Source organism: Bison bison, unplaced genomic scaffold, assembly GCF_000754665.1.
Source record: "Bison bison bison isolate TAMUID 2011002044 unplaced genomic scaffold, Bison_UMD1.0 scf7180017864283, whole genome shotgun sequence".
Classification (NCBI taxonomy): domain Eukaryota; kingdom Metazoa; phylum Chordata; class Mammalia; order Artiodactyla; family Bovidae; genus Bison; species Bison bison.
The window spans coordinates 1,565,968-1,589,135 of record NW_011494855.1 but is presented as its reverse complement, the minus strand read 5'-3'; the positions used below and the strand labels follow the sequence as shown (position 1 = coordinate 1,589,135).

The 23,168-nt window shown below is 36.5% G+C and overlaps 1 protein-coding gene across 1 annotated transcript in view; it reads right to left on the bottom strand.

Annotated features, from left to right (window-relative positions):
- LRRIQ3 (leucine-rich repeats and IQ motif containing 3) overlaps positions 1–23,168 on the bottom strand; it is a 199,693-nt gene that overhangs the window by 121,351 nt on the left and 55,174 nt on the right. Inside the window, exon 5 of the mRNA XM_010849437.1 lies at positions 11,984–12,137. Coding sequence (XP_010847739.1) covers positions 11,984–12,137 — 154 coding nt within the window. The remainder of the gene's footprint in view (positions 1–11,983; positions 12,138–23,168) is intronic.

Below are 23,168 nucleotides of genomic sequence, written 5' to 3'. Positions count from 1 at the left end.
GTATCTGAGGTGATTGATATTTCTCCCGGCAATCTTGATTCCAGCTTGTGTTTCTTCCAGTCCAGCATTTCTCATGATGTACTCTGCATGTAAGTTAAATAAGTAGGGTGACAATATACAGCCTTGACGTACTCCTTTTCCTATTTGGAACCAGTCTGTTGTTCCATGTCCAGTTTTAACTGTTGCTTCTTGACCTGCATACAAATTTCTCAAGAGGCAGATCAGGTGGTCTGGTATTCCCATTTCTTTCAGAATTTTCCACAGTTTATTGTGATCCACACAGTCAAAGGCTTTGGCATAGTCAATAAAGCAGAAATAAATGTTTTTCTGCAACTCTCTTACTTTTTCCATGATCCAGATGATGTTGGCAATTTGATCTCTGGTTCCTCTGCCTTTTCTAAAACCAGCTTGAACATCTGGAAGTTCACGGTTCACATATTGCTGAAGCCTGGCTTGGAGAATTTTGAGCATTACTTTACTAGCGTGTGAGATGAGTGCAATTGTGCGGTAGTTTGAGCATTTTTTGGCATTGCCTTTCTTTGGGATTGGAATGAAAACGGACCTTTTCCAGTCCTGTGGCCAATGCTGAGTTTTCCAAATTTGCTGGCATATTGAGTGCAGCACTTTCATAGCATCAAAACCCCAGGATTGCCTCAGGCCAAACAACTGCCAGGGAGGGAGTGCAACTCCACCCATCAGCTAATAATAGTTTTACTGAACAAGGCCCTGCCCCCCAGATCAAGTCCTTCCCATCAAGAAGCTTACAGGAGACTTTTAGCCTCGTGTATTAGAGGGAAGACAGAAGAAGCAAGAAGAAGCACAATCCCACAGCAGCTAAAACAAAATCCATATTCCAGAAAGTTAATCATGATGAAAAGGCAGAAAGTTATGTGTCAGATGAAGGAACAACATAAAACCCCTAAAAAACAACTAAATGAAGTAGAGATAGGCAACCTTCCAGAAAAAGAAATTCAGAATAATGATAGCGAAGATGATCCAGGATCATGGGTAAAGAATGGAGGCAAATATTGAGAAGATGCAAGAAATTTTTACCAAAGACCTAGAAGAAATAAAGAACAAATAAGCAGAGATGAAAAATATATGAGAAGGAAGCCAAAGCAGAATAACTGAGGCAGAAGAATGGAAAATTGACCTGGAGGACAGAACAGTGGAAATCATTGCCACAGAACAGAATATAGAAAAAAGAATGAAAAGGAATGAAGACAGCCTAAGACCTCTGGGACAACATTAAACACATGAACATTTGGGTCCCAGAAAGAAAAGAGAGTGAGAAAGAACCTGAGAAATTATTTGAAGAGATAATAGCTGAAATTTACCTAACATGGGAAAGGAAATAGTCAACCAAGTCCAGGATGCACAAAGAGTCCCAGGAAGGATAAGCCTAAGGAGGAACACACCAAGACACATAGTAATCAAACTGACAAAAATTAAAGACAGAGATAAAATATTAAAAGCAACACGGGGAAAATGAAAAATAACATACAAGGGGACTCCCATCAGTTGATCAGCTGATTTCTCAACAGAAACTCTACAAGCCAGAAGGGAATGGCACGATATATTTAACATCATGAAAGAGAAGAACCTACAACCAAAAAATACTCTACCCAGCAAAACTCTCCTTCAGATTTGATGGAGAAATCAAAAGCTTTCCAGATAAGCAAAAATTAAGAGAATTCAGCACCACCAAATCAGCTTTACAACAAATGCTAAAGGAACTTATCTGGCCAGGAAACACATGAGAAGGAAAAAGCCTGTAGAAAATAAACCAAGAACAATTAAGAAAACAGTAACAGGATCATGAAAGTGAAAGTGAAAGTTAGTCACAAAGTCGTGTCCGACTCTTTGTGATCCCATGGACCATAGCCCACCAGGCTCCTCTGTCCATGGAATTCTCCAGGCAAGAGTACTGGAGTGGGTTGCCACTTCCTTCTCCAGGGGATCTTCCTGACCCAGGGATCAAACCCGGGTCTCCTGAATTGCAGGCAGATTCTTTACCATCTGAGCTACAGGATCATACATATCGATAATTACCTGAAATGAAAATGGATTAATGCACCAAGCAAAAGACATAGACTGACTGGGTGGATGAAAACATGTGCATGTATGCACTTTCACTTGCCACATCACTCTGCTTGACCCCCCTACAAATTGTACGTAATCATTTATATTGTTAATCATGTTTCCCTTATGGTTTGCAATTGTAATTATCTTTTATTCTTTGTTTGGCTATTGATTGTGAAAACTGATAAACATCTTTTACTAATGTGATTATGTAACTATTACTCGCTAAATACCATTGTATCATGATAGGTCAACAGAAAAATAATAGAACTCTATATCACCAAAACTAGGATCTAACAGGAAAACCTGAAATCAATTTTTAAAATCCAGATGCATATCAGAATTATATTGAAATTTTTTGAAAAATACAAATGTTCAGGTATTGCTTTTTTTTCTCTAGAGTTCCAGATATGTTTCTAATGAGCAGTCATGTTTAAAAACAACTGGACTATATGGTGATCTTTCACTTTTTTCTAGTTTGTTTCACTTTTTCTATTTCATATTTAGTGCTCCCATTTCATTAGTTTATGTTCTAAAATTTCTCCATCTCATTTTTTTGATGTTCTTTTTTAAGTCTTTATCAAGTGTAGTAGAAGAACCTTCATATACATATATATATAAATATGTATAATATATATATTTTAGAAAACTTATGAATTTTTGCCTGATTAAAATATTATGACATTTTGATTCTACTTGTTTGACGTAGTATGACTAGAATGCTAAATTTCTAATTAAAAAATAGATACACAACAAGCAACAAAATTTACTATATAGCATAGGGGAACTATAGTCAATCTCTTGTAATCTTATGATGGAAAATAATTTCAAAAATAATATATGTGTATTTGTGTAACTGAATCAGCTTGCTGTGCACCTGAAACATTGTAAGTCAACTCTACTTCAATAAATCTATGTATATAAATAAATAAATACTTCACTGAAAAAAGAAAAAAAAGATAAAGTTAGAGCCTATGTGTTAAGTCAGTAAGCTATAGCTTCACTTTTAAGTTATCGTTTTTCCTTCTTTGGGTCCCAAAAGAAGGGTGAATTAAGCTTAAACTGTCCCTAACTCCTGGTAGCCCTAGTATCTACTTTTAAGAGACTCTTCTGATAAATATCTCGTATTTGTATCTTACCCTAAAAGCCACTATTTCCCAAAACTCCAACTCCTCTGATCATACCCTTAGACGTCAGTCAGGCAACTGATGAAACTTGCTTTGAGTCTGTATATACCTTTCAATTACATATTATATCATCAGTCCCTAGCCAGTTAAGTTTCTCCTATTTCCCCCCACGTCCCTAAAAGTTCCAGATAGTAACTGCTTGATGGCAATTTTTAAGTTCTTAGAATTTGTTATAGTGCAAAGGGCATTCTAAGTATTCAAAAAACACCCATTTGAAATGAGCTGTTTTGCTGACAGGGCCTGAAAATGACTATTAGGCAATAACAAAGAGCAATTCTTAGAGAAGATGTGAGGAAGTTATTACAAAGCTTTTTTCTTAAGACTTACATGAGTTAGTACAACATCCCAGAAGCTCATGATAACAAAGGTCAGTTCCTAGTGTAAGGAAAGTCTTTTCACAAAACAATGAAATGCAAAAATGAAGTATCTATCCATAAATTTTTTAAACAACCCACTTAATAAAATAAAGTGACCCATTCCATATTTTCTAAATCTGATATAAGATCAACCTTCTTAATACTTTTTAGTATAATTTACTGTTAAACTAAACAAATAAAAGATCAAAAGTACTTTCAGCATTTTTTTGGCTTATAATATTATAAAGTTGTGTCAATGTAGGTTCATTGACTGTAACAAATATACCACTGTGGTATGGGATGTGGATAATGGATACTGTACATATGTGGGGACAGGCAGTACATAGAGACTCTCCTTACTTTCTGCTAATTTTGCTATGGACCTAAAAATGCTCTAAAGAGAATGTTTAACTAAAAAAAGAGAATTGTTAATGTGGAATATAACACAAAATAGAGGTTCCTGAAAGCAATATTTCTATACTTATACTATAAAAAATGGAGACAAAATGTTTTTATCCACAATGCAAAAACTTTGTATTTATTATATAAATAAAATATGATTTCAATTAGAAAAAAGAACATACAAAATTGTCAGAAAGAAAGGAATAATAACATTCAGCCTCTTAAATAACCACAATTAACATATTGATGGTTGGGATTTTCATGTATTTTGAATGCATATGTGATATAATTAAAAAGTCAGTTTATATTTTTGAACCCTATTAAAAATTACATTAAACAACCTCAGGGGTGTGTGTGTGTGTGTGTGTGTATGTGTGTGTTGTATTTAACAGTGATCAATGGAAAGGGTTCACAGGAGGATTAAATTTGAGTATAATTTGCTCTATTTTATTTTACAGAAATGGTATTCAACACGAAATGTAATAGTTTCATCTGTATTAGTTATGATAAAAATAAATCTTTGGAAGCAAAGGAAAATCAATAAAAGTATCCTAGAATTCAAACAAATTAGCAGTTCTAAAGCAAATCTTACTTTAGTATAGATGATTCCTATATTATATTATGTTTCCAGGAACTATATAATGCCATAAAGGAGGACAAGATGTGAACATTCATTGTGTTAGAAGTGGTTCAAAGTAAGAAATTTGTTCCAGAGAAACTGATTGGATTGCCCTATTGATCTTTTTCCTTGTTTGCTGATAACTAGGGAGAACATATGCACCCTCTCCAGAAGATGAGTCAAGATAAAGGGTGTGAAATTCTAATATCAGTGCCTCAAGGCAGGAGACTGTTGCTGAAGTCCTAAGAAAAAATTAGAATATGATTCTAGGAGTTGGGCTGCCAACAAAGATAGAGATCCACAACACATAGAATGTTCTTCCTTTCCAGGAGGTTTTAACAGTAAAGGTTCCAGGCCATCACAGTTTCTTACCTCTTAGGTGACTCCTTTCCTACGGGACAACATATTGCTAAACCAGCTGAAGGAAGATTCAGATGTGAGGTTATGAGGGCAACAGGAAAGGAGGCAACTAAGTTGCTTGAAGGACGCAGCAAAACCTTGCAAGAATCAAGATTCAGGGAAAGGAGCAGTGACCTCCACAAGAGACTAAGCCAGACCTGCTTTTGAGTATCTGAGTGCCTCTTGTGGAGGCACAGGTCAGCCGCGGCCTACCACACGGGTTCTCAAGGTAGCAGCAGTCCTGGAAGGGGCAGAGTATGGCATAAGTCCTCTTGGAGAAGGTCGCCATTAGCCCTACCACAGAGTCGCCACGCAGGTGACCCACAAGCTGGAGAACAAATATACCAAAGAAGTTCTCGCACTGCTATGAAAGTTGTAAACCCACAACTGAAATTTCCGAACCCAGGGATCTGGCAAAGAGACTGAGAACATCTGGGGAATTATATTCTGAAGGCAAATGAGATTTTGATTACAAAACTTCCAAAGGACTGAGGAAACAGACTCTTGGAAGGCACAAACAGAACCTTGTGCACAAAAGGACCTAGGAAAAAGGAGCAGTGACCCGACAAGAGACTGAGTAGGACTTGCCAGTATAAATCCTTTTGAAGGAGGTTGCTCAGGCCAAACTACATGGAGTGAACACAAACCCACCCATCAGCAAAAAATTAAAGATTTACTGAGCATGGCCTTGCCCACCAAAGTAAGACCCAGTTCTCCACACAGCCCATCCCTCCCATCAGGAAGCTTCCACAGGCCTCTTACCTTATCAGTCAGAGAAGAGACAGAATGAAAACCACAATCACAGAAAACTAATCAAACTGATTACATGGATCACAATCTTCTCTAACTCAGTGAAACAAAAAGCCTTGCCATGTAGGGCCACCCAAGATGGACAGGTCATGGTGGGAAGTTCTGACAAAATGTGGTCCACTGGAGAAAGGAAGGGCAAACCACTTCAGTATTCTTGACTTGGGAAAGCCATGAATAGTATGAAAAGGAAAAAATATATGACACTGAAAGATGAACTCCCCAGGTCAGTAGGTGCCCAAGATGCTACTGCAGAAGAGTGGAGACAGAGCTCCAGAAAGAATGAAGAGATGGAGCCAAAGAAAACACAATGCCCAATTGTGAATGTGACATGATGGAAGTAAAGCCCAATGCTGTAAAGAACAATACTGCATAGGAACCTATGAATCAAGGTAAATTGGAAGTGGTCAAATAGGACATGGCAAGAGTGAAAAATGACATTTTAGGAATCAATGAACTAAAATGGACTGGAATGGGTGAATTTAATTCAGATGACCATTATATCTCCTACTGTGGGCAAGAATCCCTTAGAAGAAATGGACTAGCCCTCATAAGTCAACAAAAGAGTCCAAAATGCAGCACCTGGGTGCAATCTCAAAAACGACAGAATGATCTTGGTTCATTTCCAAGGCAAACCATTCAACATCGCAGTAATCCAAGTACATGCCCCAACCACTAATGCCAAAGAACCTGAAGCTGAATGGTTCTATGATGACCTACGAGAACTTAGAAGTAACACCCCCCAAAAATATATCTTTTTCATCATAGGAGACTGGGATAGAAAAGTAGGAAGTCAAGAGATACCTGTAGTAATAGGCCTTAAGTTTGGCCTTTGAGTACAAGATGAAGCAGGGCAAAGGCTAACAGAGTTTTGCCAAGAGAATGCACCGGACATAGCAAAAACACTCTTCCAGCAACACAAGAGAAGAATCTACACATGAACATCACCAGATGGTCAATATTGAAATCAGACTGATTATATTCTTTGCACTCAAAGATGGAGAAGCTCTATACAGTCAGCAAAAAAACAAGAGTGAGAGTTGACTGTGGCTCAGATCATGAACTCCTTATAGCAAAATTCAGACTTATATTGAAGAATGCAGGGAAAACCACTAGGTCATTCTGGTATGGCCTAAATCAAATCCCTTATGATAATACAGTGGAAGTGACAAATAGATTCAAGAGATTAGATCTGATAGACAGAGTGCCTGAAGAACTATGGACCAAACAGTTCATAACACTGTACAGGAGGTAGTGATCAAAACCATCTCCAAGAAGAAGAAATTCAAAAAATCAAAATGGTTGTCTGAGGGAGCTTTAAAAATAGCTGAAAAAAGAAGACAAGTAAAAGGCAAGCAGAAAAGGAAAGATATACCCATCTGAATGCAGAGTTCAAAAGAATAGCAAGGACAGATGAGAAAGTCTTCTTAAGTGAACAATGCAAAGAAATAGAGAAAATAATAGAAAGGGAAAGACTAGAGACCTCTTCAAGAAAATTAGTGATACCAAGGGAACATTTCATGCAAAGATGGGCACAATAAAGGAAAGAAACAGTAAGGACCTAACAGAAACAGAAGATATTAAGAAGAGGTAGAAAGAATACACAGAAGAACTATACAAAAAAAATCTTCATTTCCCATATAACCACGATGGTGTGATCACTCATCTAGAGCCAAGCATTCTAGAGTGTGAAGTCAAATGGGCCTTAGAAGCATCACTATGAACAAAGCTAGTGAAGGTGATGGAATTCCAGTTGTGCTATTTCAAATTGTAAAGATGATCCTGTTAAAGTGCTGCAGTCAATAGGCCAAAAAATTTGGAAAACAGCCACAGGACCAGAAAAGGTCAGCTTTCACTCCAATCTTAAAGAACGGCAATGCTAAAGAATGTTCAAACTACCAAACGATTACACTCATTTCACATGCTACAAGGTAATGCTCAAAATCTTTCAAACTAGGATTCAACAGTGTGTGTTTTGAGAACTTCCCAATGTACAAGCTGGATTTAGAAAAGGCAGAGGAACCAAAGATCAAATTGCCAACATCTGTTGGATCATAGAAAAAGCAAGCGAATTCCAGAAAATAATCTACTTCTGCTCATTGACTATGCTAAAGCCTTTGACTGTGGGGATCACAACAAACTGCAGAAATTTCTTCAAGAGATGGGAATACCAGACTACCTTACCCATCTCCTGAAAAAACACTGTATGCAGGTCAAGAAGCAACAGTTAGACTTGAACATGGAAAAACAAATTGGTTCCAAATTGGGAAAGAAGTACATCAAGGCTTATATTGTCACCATGTTTATTTAACTTATATGCAGAGTACATCATGCAAAATGCCAAGCTGAATGAAGCATAAGCTGAAATCAAGATTGCCAGGAGAAATATAAATAATCTCAGATATGCAGATGACACCATCTTATGGCACAATGCAAAAAGGAACTAAAAGAGCCTCTTGATGAAGGTGAAAGAGGACAGTGAAAAAGCTGACTTAAAACTCAACATTCAAAAAACTAAGAAAAGGCATCTTGTCCCATCTTCTTGTCCCATCTGCTCCCATTCCACTTCATGGCAAATGGATGGGGAAATAATGGATGTGGTGACTCTATTTTCTTGGGCTAAAAAATCACTGTGGTTGGGGACTGTAGCCATAAAATTAAAAGATGATTGCTCCTTGGAAGAAAAGCTATGAAAACCTAGACCGCATATTAAAAAGCAGTGATGTTACTTTGCCGACAAAGGTCTGAATAGTCAAAGCTATGGCTTTCCAGTAGTCATGTACGGATGTGAGAATTGGATCATAAAGAAGGCTGAGCTCCGAAGAACAGATGCTTTCTAATGTTGTATTACAGAAGACTCTTGAGAGTCCTTTGGACTCCAAGGAGCTCAAACCAGTCGATTCTAAAGGAAATCAACCCTGAATATTCATTGGAAGGACTGATGCTGAAGCTAAAGCTCCAATACTTTGGCCACCTGATGGGGAGAGCTGACTCACTGGAAAAACCCTGATGCTGGGAAAGACTGAAGGCAGGAGAGGAAGGGGATGACAGAGCATGTGATGGTTGGATGGCATCACCGACTCAATGGACGTGAGTTTGAGCAAACTCCAGGAGATGTTGAAGGACCAGGAAGCCTGTTGTGCTGCAGTCCATTCAGTCACAAAGAATCACTACTCTGAAAGAGTAGTCTTTCAGTCACAAACAAAGCTACTCTGAAAGAAATACATGACAAATTGCTTTCCCTGACTCCAAATTTTTATCCTTTAGGTTAGAATGAGCGTGACTTTCTCTTACACTATATCCCTTCTAAAATTCATGTTTGCAATATAGAAAATAACTATTCAAGATAAAAAAGCATAGGTAACAAAAAATATCTCATAGTGTAGCCCAGGTTACTAAAATATTGCAATTGAATTTTAGACCAAAGCCTCAGTTAGGAACTGCTTTGTTTGTTATTACTTTCTCTCTCTCTCTCTCTCTCTCTCTCTCTCTCTCTCTCTATATATATATATATATATATATTCTCTTTGGTAACTTTTTTTTTAATTTTGTTTTATTTTTAAACTTTACAATATTGTATTAGTTTTACCAAATATAAGTAACCTTTTGAGTAAAAGGATTGACTGTGCCAAAGCAGATATCAAATATTTTTGGGTGCCCCAGCAAAATTCATCATCATAATATCTAGACTTTCCAAAAAATCCTCCATAGTAATATATAAATGTCCCTATAGCTTGATCTAATTACCAACAAATTCTATATTTATGTTAGTCTATTCAGTAACAGGAGAAAAACCACCCTCTGATGAAAATCTGTAAGCCAGGGACAAATAATGTCCATAGCAATTGCTTTAGATTCTCAATTTCTTCTATGTCAACACATTTTTTTTTTTTTTTTCAGATTCTTTCATCATGGCTTCTGATTTTTGGTTCTGCATCTCATTTACAGTCTATTCTTACACCATGAACTCTGGATGTTTATAGGGACTTTTGGCTTTAAAACACATCATTTCCTAAATGAATGTGTCTTGAACTCACTCCTCTGGCTCTTTTCATTTTAGGTTACCATAAATATCAGAAATTCTAAGTCCTTAGGAGACTAAGCACATTTCATCTCCAAACAGGAGCAGATTCAGACAATGATTACTTTATCTAATTACTGAAACCTGAATTCCATTCTTGTTTAACCCTTTCCATTACTTTGCTCACAGTATATTTTTCTAATGAGCTTCCGTTATTAAATGCTGATATTTTCTCAAGCCTTCCCCTTCCCTACTCCCTAACTTCTTTAGTGTTTTCTGGATCCTAGGTTGTCTTAGGCATCTAGGGTATTAATTATTCTCACTATAGTTTCCAACAAACCAAGTCAATAAAGACTAGACGAGTGAGTAGTAAAAATGATAAAAGAATAATACATCAACAGAGTGACCTGAAGAAAAGACTAAAAATGAAACCAACAGAAGATGGAATGGCAATTTTATATAAAAGGCATAGATTCAAAGATGAATCTTTCAGAGAAAAATTACTTCAGTTATTTTAAGAAAGTGAGCTTTGGGCTTCCTTGGTGGCTACATGGTAAAAGAATCTGCATGCCGATGCAGGAGACAGAGCTTTGATTCCTGATCCAGGAAGATCCCACATGACACAGCTACAGAAGCCCACACACTCCGGAGCCCATGCTCTCCAACAAGAGACGCTATCGCAATGAGAAACCCACACACTGCAAGCAAGAGTAGCCTGGTTTACCGCAATTAGAGAAAAGCCTACACGGCAATGAAGAACCAGCACAGCAAAAAAATAAATTTAAAAAAGAAAGTGAGCTTTGGAGACAACTTCAATAATGTTCTATGAATAATGGTCCATGAATGGTAGCCATAAGCAGTGAAAAAAACATAAGACTAGAAAAGAATAGCTTTTAATAAATGACATTAGTAGTGATGTGGTTAATAGAATCACTAATATCAAGGAGCTTTAGAAAATTCCTTATTTTAATATATTTTAGCAAAATATTTGTAATATTCAAAATACTTCCAAAGATCCAAAATTGTATATTTTACGTATCTTCATAGGTATTAAATAACATAACCTTTATAATATATATTATTCCTATTTATGTATCTGTAATAGTTGCTTTTTAAAACCTATCCTTTTATTCAATGGAAAAACTTTGGTGGGATTTAAGGGATTGAGGACATTACTATATCTACTGTGTCTAGAACACATGTCTTCAATTACACAGAAATCAGACTAATTGCAGTCTGGACATTTTGCATTTCCTTCTAATTATGTTAATGTAATAGAAACATTTGTAACTCAGGCTACTCAGGTACAACTGCAAATACGAAAGAGTTTACATACAAAAACAGTGCTTTACAATTCACAAAAAGTTCATTTCAGTTAATTATACCATAATGCCAAGTTTTCATTTTTACAATTACCTAGTGTTCAAAGCAAAACTCTAAAAAATAAAAAAAGGCACAAATTTTGAGGTCAGAAGATCTCTGAGTTAAATCCCAGCAATGTCACTTAACTGTCTGGCTTTTAGTAAGTTAATTGACCCCTCTGAGCTTTAGTTTCCCTATTCATAAAAAAAAGAGGTAGAAGTACCTATATTACAGTATTGTGAAGAATAAACTACCTACACATGCAAAATACCTAGCACAGTGCCCGGTACATAGTAGGCACTCAATAAATACAAATTTATTTCTATTTTTACTGTGTCCTTAAAGCAATACAAAATTTAGCATAAATCACTCTGTGAATATTTTGCTATATGTACAATTATCAGTCTAACAAACTAAATATTTCTCTATGTTTTCAGCTACTGAGATTTTATATCACTGTTAATAATTACTTGCAATAATTAATAAGAGAAAACATATATACAAAGCACAAATTAGTTTTGGAGTGATTAATATACCACAAAAATTATACTATATTATATGACTTTTATCACATCACAAAAATATCAAGAATATTAACAAGATAATAGAAGATATTAAAAGTAATTAAAGAAATTATTAATATAATATGAACTATAACTATAGTATCAACAATATTTCAAAGAAACATAATAAAAAATAAAGAAATAAAAATAGTAATAAAAAAACATAATAAAATAATTGTACTTACATGTTTCCAGCGTGCAAACTTTTCTGTTATATTAGTTCTAGGCTGAAAAAAGAGTTCCTTAAAGAGTTTATTATCAAATCCTTTGTGCTTGTAAATCCATCTTTTTTCACATTCACTAATAGATTTTTCATGTTTTTTATACAAGAACAAGTGGCTGAATATAAGGGAGGAAGAGGGAATTGCTATTTAGTCTTTTTACCAAAAAAAAGTGGGAGAAAACTACTTATGAGTTCACTTACATTTTAGAAAACATAGTGGTAAATTTAATATACTTGTTTTCATATTATTACTATATAAAACTATTTAGGCACTCTAGGACTTTCTCATTAACATTTATCAAGGGATGAATGAGTGCTGAGAAATCTCTGGTGATATGAATGCCCAAACAATTATCAAACTACACCTGTCTATGCATTTTATAATATAATGTTAGAACATGACTAAATTATCTATAGGGATATAAAATAACCAACGTGAGCTCTTCTTACTTTCCTTCTCCATTTAAGGAATAACTTATTTCCACCTTGGAATACTACTCTACAGCAATACTGTCCAAGAGAATGTAATGTATGCCATAAAATACCTTAAAAGTTTCTACTAGCTATACTAAAAAACAGTGAAAATAAATAGATGAGATTAATTTTAATACAGTTGACACATGAACACCACAAGTATGAACTACATGAGTCACTTATACATGAATTTTTTTTCAGTAAAAAAAAGTACTATACTATCACACTGCGAAAACCACAGATATACAGGACCAAGGGTAAATAACTAGAGCATCTGCAAATTCTGGTACTTGCAGCAGGTCCTGAAACCAACCTCTTGCAGATAAAAAGATGACTATATTATGTTTTATTTGACTTAACATATTCAAAATAATACTAGATAAATGACATCAAAAACTTAATATTGTAATAATAAAATACTAAACATTAGCTCTATAAGATCAAAAACAAGGGATAACATCTCTCACCCAACCTATTCAACATATTCAGCATTGTACTCAAAGCCCTGATCAGTCCAATGAGGCAATAAGAAGAAAATCATACCCAATCTAATCTTTGAGAACAGATGCAAAAATTCTAAACACGAGTAAAAAGAATCCAGCAATGTAAGCAAAGAATAATAAGAACACTATGATTAAGTATTACAAAGCTCATTACACAAATAATAGAGAGAAAATGTAAAAACATATAAATGGATGCAGAAAGGCACAAGATAAAATTCAGTAACCAATCATTATTCAAAATTTTCTAAGAGAGGATATCAAAATAAGCTACTTCAATATCATATAGACAGATCACCAAAAACTGGTAATATTTATTATATATGATTAAAGAGCAAAATCATTTGAACTAAAATGATGAAACAGGTAGGAAGCTTACTGCTACCATTACTATTAAACAGCTAAAGAAAAAATTAACCAAGGAAAGCAATTTTTCAATTTCTGAAATTTTGTAAGTGGGTTCTATCAATTTATTCCTTCACTTAAATATTTTCACTGATGATCTAAAAATTAGGGTGAAATACATTAAAAGAACAAAACTTTAGTTCACTTCAGTTCACTTCAGTTCAGTCACTAAGTCGTGTCCAACTCTTTGCAACCCCATGAATCGCAGCACGCCAGGCCTCCCTGTCCATCACCAACTCCCGGAGTTCACTCAGACTCATGTGCATCGAGTTGGTGATGCCATCCAGCCATCTCATCCTCTGTCGTCCCCTTCTCCTCCTGCCCCCAATCCCTCCATGCATCAGGGTCTTTCCAGTGAGTCAACTCTTCACATGAGGTGGCCAAAGTATTGGAGTTTCAGCCTCAGCATCAGTCCTTCCAATGAACACCCAGGACTGGTCTCCTTTAGGATGGACTGGTTGGATCTCCTTGTAGTCCAAAGGACTCACAAGAGTCGTCTCCAGCACCACAGTTAGGGTGAAATACATTAAAAGAATAAAACTTACAACGATTCAACTAAGACAGAAGTCTACTTTGCTTGCATGCAGTCTACACTGGTTGAGCAGTGCTGCTCAATAAAATAATTCCGTCTTTCCTCATCATGCTTAAGTGTGAGTCTCTCAGTCATGAACGACTCTTTATGATCCCATGGACTCTAGTCTGCCAAGCTCCTCTGTCCATGGTATTCTCCAGGCAAGAATGCTGGAGTGGGTAGACAATTCCATTCTCCAGGGGATCGTCCCAACCCAGGGATGAAACCCAGGTCTCCTGCATTGCAGGCAGATTCTTCATCACTGAACCACCAGGGAAGCCATGTGCAAAGACACTGTAATTGATCCACATGACTAATGCATTCCAGTCCATGGGAAATTACCATTTAAGTATTTGAAGCAACAATTGCAGCCATTAACTCTGTTTACTTACAAATCCAACAAAAATATGGTCAGATGAACACACTTAGCTGTAAGTAAAATTGGTTAATAAATATCTAGTAGTTGCTTAACTACTAAAAGAAAAAGAAAACAATGGATTTTCAATAAAAAATTAGTATCTTGAAAATGACCAGTAACTGCTCTCTAAACAGAAGTCTGTAATACCATGAAGCTGACATTCTCTGATAAGTAAAATTAGATAACAGAGAAATAGAAGACTAAATATATAACAAGTGAATTGCTTTTCACATAGGCTGAACTTAGATAGTATTGGTACGAGGACATAAGATACAGTAAGAATATTAGAAAAACATTCGAGTAAAGCAAACAAGAAAATACATAAGGTAAAAGTATGCTTAAGGAGGCCAGAACACATTTGACATGTTTGAAGAATGTGAAGAAGGTCACTGAAATGGATAGTCACTGCAGAGTTTTGAGCAGAAGCATGGCTTTAAGTTCAGAGAAGATCAAGATGGTGGAATAGGAGGACATGGAACTCACCTCCCCCCATGAAAACACATCAAAAATACATCTACATGTGGAACAATCCAGAAAATAATCAGAGACTTGAAGAAATACTCCTGCATGACCAAATCTGTGAGAAAATTCACACAGAATCAGGTAGGAAGGGAAGAGATGGGATCAGGTTAGGACCTGTGCCCCTGGGAGGGAGACTCAGAGGAAAAAAGATGTTACACAGGTGGAGACCCTCCTTGGGGAATGAGCTGTTCAAATCACACACTGAGCACCCAGCCTTGGAGTCTGACACTGAGAAGATGAGCCCACTTCACTAGTTCCAGGGCTAGTGGGACTAACAGCAGGACTGGGGAAGCCTGCTTGTAAGAAGCATGCACAAACTCACTTGATCCCGACACAGGGCAGAGAGGGAGAAGTAAGATTGCAGGGTGGTTGGCTGGTTTCTCACAACCGCCCTGGCCTGCATTTCAACCTAAGAAGGGTAGTCACTTATGATACACCTCCACACTGGGCTAAGGGACATGATACCTCCACACTGTGGCAGAGCAACAAAGGACAAAAGCTCAGACCCAAAGCAGCAACTGAGCAGCGCAGGGGCAACCACTCCTGGTGCTCACACAAACAGTGCCTTGAAGTCATCCAGGTTCCTGCCCAGGCCAGACCTCCATAGCCGGGGTCCTGACCCACACCAAGCACATAAGAACAGCATTGGGTCAAACAAGTAGGCATTTTGAATGAAATGGAAAAATTCCCCCAAAGATACAAATTTCCAAAACTAACTTAATAAGAAGCAGGAAACCCAAACAGACTTTTAACAAGCAAAAAAAAAAAAAAAACCTCACTGAATTAATAATTTAAAATATGCTCATAAAGGAAAGCCCAGGCCAAGATGACTTTATTGGTGAATTCTACCAAACATTTAAGGAAAAAATAAAATCCTTCACAAACTCTTCCACTCTTTCAGAAAATAATGGGGGGGAACATTTTTCAATATATTTTTATGATTCCAGGGGGAGTTTTGCCAGCATGCCAGACAGTGACAGATTCTTCTTTTTTTATAAAAGGAATGGAAAATCCTCTGTAATACAGAGGTTGCCAGTGTGAAGTCATTTGCTTTAGCAAGATTACCTTAGAAGTAATAGGAAAGATTATTTTTTAAAATTAGAGGATCCAACTCCCTTGCCGATTCCATTATCAGAAAGATAGTGATTTAGATACAAAATAGTAACAAACTATGGAATCATAATACTTCTAATAACTAACATCCGGAAAGCACTGCCTATGTGCCAATCAATTCTGAGCACCTAACAGGTATTACCTCAGTCTGTGCTCACAAACATTACTGTCCCTATATATTGAGCCTCAGAGGAAACTTACTCACTCAAGGGCCAAGAGCTACAGAATGGGCATACCGGGTCTCTCAGTGTCTAGGTCAGGTCACTTCTCACCCCCAGCTTACCAGCAATTACAAAAATAAAGAATTCCACAGGCATCCAGGAAGAATACATAGATCTAACTCAATATATATTAGAAATGGCAAAAATTCCTCAGGATTTTTGGTTGTTTGGCACTCTTCCTTATTTTGAGAACTAATGAGTTCTAGTGATCTTCGCTCACCACTCATAATTTTTGTTTTTACTTTGGTTATTCTAGTCATTTTCTAAGAGGCACATTGGGAAGCCTTTCTTAGTCTTTATTTTTCTTCATTGTGAATAAAAAATTCTCTCATCCTATTTATTGTTTCCTCTCTCAAGCAGAAGTGAAGGCTGAAGGGGGGACATTTCAGTTCATTCTCATACTGAAACTCAAACCATGAACAATTACAACAGGAAAATTTTAGTCTTGTTTTCCAGATTTTACCCTGGATCCTTATTTACCTTAGTTTCAAGTACTAAATTAAGTTTATTGTTTTCCAGTTATTGTTAAAAAATCTCAAGTATTTCTAAAATGCTATAAATTTATGACTTTCTTTCATGTATAATTTCTTTGGTTTTCAGCTCTTATGGGCCAGGAAGATCTTCACAACTACCTTACAGGCCAGGAATGTCTTCACAACTATCAGCACAAAAATAACCTATAACCTATTTAATAGACTATACATCTAGCATAATTATAGAAAAAAAGTGGTCAAAAATTAAAAACTATCCTTCATTTAAAATTCCTATTCATTCATATTTGATTTTTAACATTTTAATTAAACAACAAAAAACTCAACAAGACACAATAGTCTGCATATTATTTGCTACTGCAGATTTCATATAATCAACAACTTTGATAAAGTATAAAAATATACATGTAAAATCTTAACAAGTATGAAATTGTGATTGCTATTAAACAGGTAGAAGTTAACTTCAACTTGCCAAGAAAGGAAGCAAGAGAAGGGAAAAACAGAGTAGAGGGGAGGACTGCATAAGGTTTGCCTGCTATTCATGTAATCCCTTAAACCAACATCTTTGGTGACACCCACTGTGTGCAAACTTTTGTGTTAATTTAAAAAAATTTTTAATGGATTTTACATTTTAGACCAGTAATAGATTCATAGTAAAACTGAGAGGAAGGTAGAGAGAATTCTTATATATCCTTTTTTCCCATACATGTATAGCCTCCCTCATGATTAATGTCCCCAACTAGAATGGTACATTACAATTGATGAATACACATTGATACATTACTACCACTCAAAGACCATAGTTTATATCAGTGTTGAATGTCAGCAGTGTACATTGTGTGGATTTGCACAGATGTACAATGACAAGTAATCATCATTATATATGATATTGACTATTTCACTGCCCTAAAAATCCTCTGTTCTCTGCCTATGGCAAGCACTGATTTTTGTATTATCATGAGTCTTGCATTTTCCAAAATGTCAAATAGTTTGAATCACAAAGTATGTAGCCTTTTCAATTCTTTCAGTTGGTAATATACATTTAAATTTCCTCCATCTCATTTATGGTTTCATAGCTCATTTTTTTATCCTAAAATGATTCTATCATCTGGATCCATCATTTTATTTATTCACCCATTCACCTACTAAAGGATGTTTTGGTTGCTTCCAAAGTTTTGCCATTACAAATAAAATTGCTATAAACAATCATGGATAGGTTTTTGTGTAGGCATACATTTACAACTGCTTTAGGTAAATACCAAGAAGCGTATGGCAAGGATCATATGGCAAGAGTACGCTATTTTTCAATTTCATTGATTTCTGCTCTAATTATTATGTTTCTGTGTACCTTAATTTGTTCTCCTTTCCTAACTGCCTAAAGTTGAAGCTTACATAACTGTTTTAGACATTTCTTCCTTTCTAATACATGCATTTATTCCTATAAATGTTCCTCTACACACTACTTTCTCTGCATCCCACAAATTTTGAACAGTCTTGATTTAATTTTCATTTAGGCCAAAATGTTTTAAAATTTCTCTTGAGAGCTCTTCAACTCATGTTTTATTTGGAAGTGCTAGAAGTTTTAACTCTCCAAGCAAATTGAAATTTTCCAGCTAAATTTCTGTTTCTGATGTCTTGCTTCATTCCACTGTCTCTGAGAGCACACACTGTGTTTTCTATCCTTTTAAAGTTGTGTTTCATGGCCCGGAATGTGGTCTATTTGGGTGAATGTTCCATGTAAGCTTGAGATGAATCTGTATTCTGTTGCTGTGTTGCATAAGCATCCTTTTTATTCTGTTGATTGATGATTTTGAGGTCAACTATATTTTATCTGATTTTCTGCCTGCTAGATTTACTTCTAATAATGAGAGTTGATTTTCCCACTAAAATAATTGATTCATTTGCTTCTCATTTGTAAGTGGTCTGTTCATATTTTCTATTTATTTCTGATTCAGCCTTGGGAGGTTGTACCTTTCTAAGAATTTGTACGTTTCCTCTACATTTGTTGGCATATAGTTGCTTGTAGTATTCTCCTATGATTCTTTGTATTTCTGAATTTTCAGCTTCCCAGGTAGCTCAGTGGAAAACAATCCTCCTGCCAATGCAGATCATGCTAGAGACTTGGGCTTGATCCCTGGGTTGTGAAGATCCCCGGAGTAGGAAATGGCAACCTACTCCAGTATTATTGCTTAGAGAATCCCATGGACAGAGGAGCCTGGTAGGCTACAGTCCATAGGGTCGCAAGAGTTGGACGTGACTGAGCCACTAAGCGGACAAATACACACAGGGTTGGTTTTAACTTCATTTAACTTCTGATTTTATCAGTTTTGGCCCTCTCTCTTTTTCTTGATGAGTCTGGCTCAAAGTTGATCAATTTTATTTATCTTTTCAAAGAATCAGCTGTTAGTTTCTTTGAATTTTTAATTGTTTTTGTCACAGTTTTATTTGTTTCTGCTCTGATCTTTATGCTTTCTTTCCTTCTACTAACTGAAGGTTTCACTGTTCTACTTTTCCCATTTCCTTTAGGTGTAAGGTCAGGTTGTTATTTGAGATTTTTTTTTTTTTATTACCTGAGGTAAGCTTGTATTGCTATAAACGTCCCTCTTAAGAGGTTAGTCCAAAATATATAAACAGCTCCTACAACTTAATATCAAGAATCAAACAACCCAATTAAGAAGGGACAGAAGGGCTGCATAGATATTTTTCCAGAGAAGACATACAGATGGCCAACTGGCATATGAAAAGATGCATAACACCATTAATCACCAGAGAAGTGCAAATCAAAACCACAGTGACATATCGTTTCACATGGAACGTGAGTGAGTGAAGTCGCTCAGTTGTGTCCGACTCTGCAACCCCATGGACTGTAGCCTACCAGGCTCCTCCATCCATGGGATTTTCCAGGCAAGAATATTGGAGTGAGTTGCCATTTTCTTCTCCAGGAGATCTTTCTAACCCAGGGATTGAACCCAGGTCTCCCACATTGTAGACAGATGCTTTACTGTCTGAGCCAGAATGGCTAGCACCAAAAAGACCAGTGATAACAAATACTGGCAAGGATGGAAAGAAAAAAAGAATGCTTCTACACTGTTGTTGGGAATTTATATTAGTACATCTACAGTGGGAAATTGTATGGCTATTACTCAAAAAAAAAAAAAAACCTAAAAATTAAACTACCATAAAAAACTTAGGAAAGAATAAAATTTTGCCACTGTAGCAACACAGATGGACTTGGAGGATATTATGCTTAGGGAAATAAATCGGACAGAGAAAAAAATGCCATATGATATCATTCACACCAGTGATCTAAAAAATAAACTAATGAATGAACATAACAAAAAAGAAACAGACTAACAGAGAGAACATACTAGTGGTTATCGGGGAGAACAGCAAAGTTGGGGGGAGACAGAAGTAGGGGGTGAAGAGGTATAAAATAATATGTATAGAATAAATAAGCAACAAGGATATATTTTATAATACAGGGAATATAGCCCATACTTTCAGTTCAGTCTCTCAGTCGTGTCCAGGCCTGCGACCCCATGAACTGCAGCATGCCAGGCTTCCAGGTCCATCACCAACTCCCAGAATTGGTCAAACTCATGCCCATCAAGTCAGTGATGTCATCCAAACATCTCATCCTCTGTCATCCTCTTCTCCTCCTACCTTCAACCTTTCCCAGCATTAGGGTCTTTTCCAGTGAGTCAGTTCTTTGCATCAGATGGTCTTAAGTACTGGAGCTTCATCTTCATCATCCAAACTTCCAATAAATATTCAGGACTGATTTCCTTTAAAACTGACTGGTTTGATCTCCTTGCTCTCCAAAGGTCTCTCAAAAGTCTTCTCCAACACCACAGTTCAAAAGCATCAGTTCTTTGGCACTCAGCTTTCTTTATAGACCAACTGTCACATCCATAGATGACCACTGGAAAAACCATAGCTTTGACTATATGGACCTTTCTTGGTAAGTAATGCCTCTTTTTTTTAATATGCTGTCTAGGTTGTTCATAACTGTTCCTCCAAGGAGCGTCTTTTAATTTCATGGCTGCAGTCACCATGTGAAGTAATTTTGGAGCCCAAGAAAATAAAGTGTGTCACTGTTTGCACTGTTTCCCCATCTATTTGCCATGAAGAGATGGGACTGGATACTATGATCTAAGTTTTTTGAATGTTGAGAATGTTGAGTTTTAAGCCAGTTTTTTAACTCTCTTCTTCCACCTTCATCAAGTGGCTCTTTAGTCCTCTTCACTTTCTGCCATAAGGGTGGTATCATCTGCATATCTGAGATTATTGATATTTGTCCTGTTAATCTTGGTTCCAGCTTGTGCTTCATCCAGTCCAATATTTCTCATGATTTATTCTGCATATAAGCTAAATAAGCAGGGTGACAATATACAGCCTTGATGTACTCCTTACCCAATATGGAACCAGTCTGTTGTTCCATGTCCATTTCTAACTGTTGTTTCTTGACCTGCATACACATTTCTCAGGATGCAGGTAAGGTGGTCTGGTATTCCCATCTACTTGAAGAATTTCCCACAGTTTTCTGTGATCCACTCAGTCAAAGGCTTTCACATTGTCAATAAGCAGAAATAGGCTTTTTTTTTTTTCCTGTAATTCTCTTGCTTTTTCTCTGATCCAACGGATGTTGGCAATTTGTTCTCTGGTTCCTCTGCCTTTTCTAAAACCAGCTTGAACATCTGGAGGTTCTCGGTTCATGTACTGTTGAAGTCTAGCTTGAAGAATTTTGAGCAGTACTTTGCTAGTCTGGGAGAAGATAGCAATGGTGCAGTAGTTTGCCTTTCTTTGGGATTGGAATGAAAAATGACCTTTTCCAGTCCTGTGGCCACTGCTGAGTTTTCCAAATTTGCTGGCATATTTGGTGCACCACTTTCACAGCATCATCTTTTAAGATTTTAAATAGCTCAGCTGGAATTACATCACTTGCACTAGCTTTGTTCGTAGTGATGCTTCCTAAGGCTCACTTGACTTCTCACACCAGGATGTCTGGCTCTAGATGAGTGATCACACCATCATGATTATCTGGGTCATGAAGATCTTTTTTCTATAGTTCTTCTGTGTATTCCTGCTAGCTCTTCTTCGTATCTTCTGTTTCTGTTAGGCTCATACCATCTCTGTCCTTTATTGTGCCCATCTTTGCATGAAATATTCCCTTGGTATTTCTAATTTTCTTGAAGAGATCTCTGGTCTTCTCCATTCGATTGTTTTTCTCTATTTCTTTGCACTGCTTACTTAGGAAGGCTTTCTTATCTCTCCTTCCTATTCTTTGGAACTCTGCATTTAGATGGATATATCTTTCTTTTCTCCTTTGCCTTTCACTTCTCTTCTTTTTTCAGCTATTTGCAAGGCCCCCTCAGGCAACCATTTTTCCTTTACGCATTTCTTCTTCTTGGGGATTGTTTTATCACTGCCTCTTATACAATGTTACAAACCTTCATCCACAGTTCTTCAGGAATTCTATCAGATCTAATCCCTTGAATCAATTCGTCACTTCCATTGCATAATCGCAAGGGATTTGATTTGGGTCATACCTGAATGGTCTAGTGGTTTTCCCTACTTTCTTAAATTTAAGTCTGAATTTTGCAATAAGGAGTTCCTGATCCAAGCTACAGTCAGCTCCTGGTCTTTTTTTTGCTGACTGTATAGAGCTTCTTCATCTTTGAATACAAAGAATATAATCAATCTGATTTCAGTATTGACCATCTGGTGATATCAATGTATAGAAGTCATTTCTTGTGTTGTTGGAAGAGTGTGTTTGCTATGACCAGTGTGTTCTCTTCAGAAACCTCTGTTAAGCATTCCCCTGCTTCATTTTGTACACCAAGGCCAAATTTGCCGGTTACTCCAGGTATCTCTTGACTTCCTATGTTTGCATTCCAGTACCCTGCAATGAAAAGGATATCTTTTTTGGGTGTTAGTTCCAGAAGGTCTTGTAAGTCTTTTAGAACCATTCAACTTCTGCTTCTTCAGCACTACTGGTTGTGGCATAGACTTGGATTACTGTGATATTGAATGGTTTCCCGGAAACAAACATAGATCATTATGTTGTTTTTGAGACTGCATCTAAGTACTGCATTTAGGACTCTTTTGTTGAATAGGAGGGTTACTCCATTTCTTCTAAGGGATTCTTTCCCACAGTAGTAGATATAATGGTCATCTGAGTCAAATTCACCCATGCCAGTCCAGTTTAGTTAACTGATTTTAAAATGTCAATGTTCACTCTTGAGATCACCTGCTTGACCACTTCTAATTTACTCTGATTCATGGACCTAACATTCCAGGTTCCTATGCAATACTGTTCTTTACAGCATTGGACTACACTTTTATCACTAGTCACATGCACAACTGGGTGTTATTTTCGCTTTGGCTCAGCCTCTTCATTCTTTCTGGAGTTTTTTTTTTTTTTTCCACTCT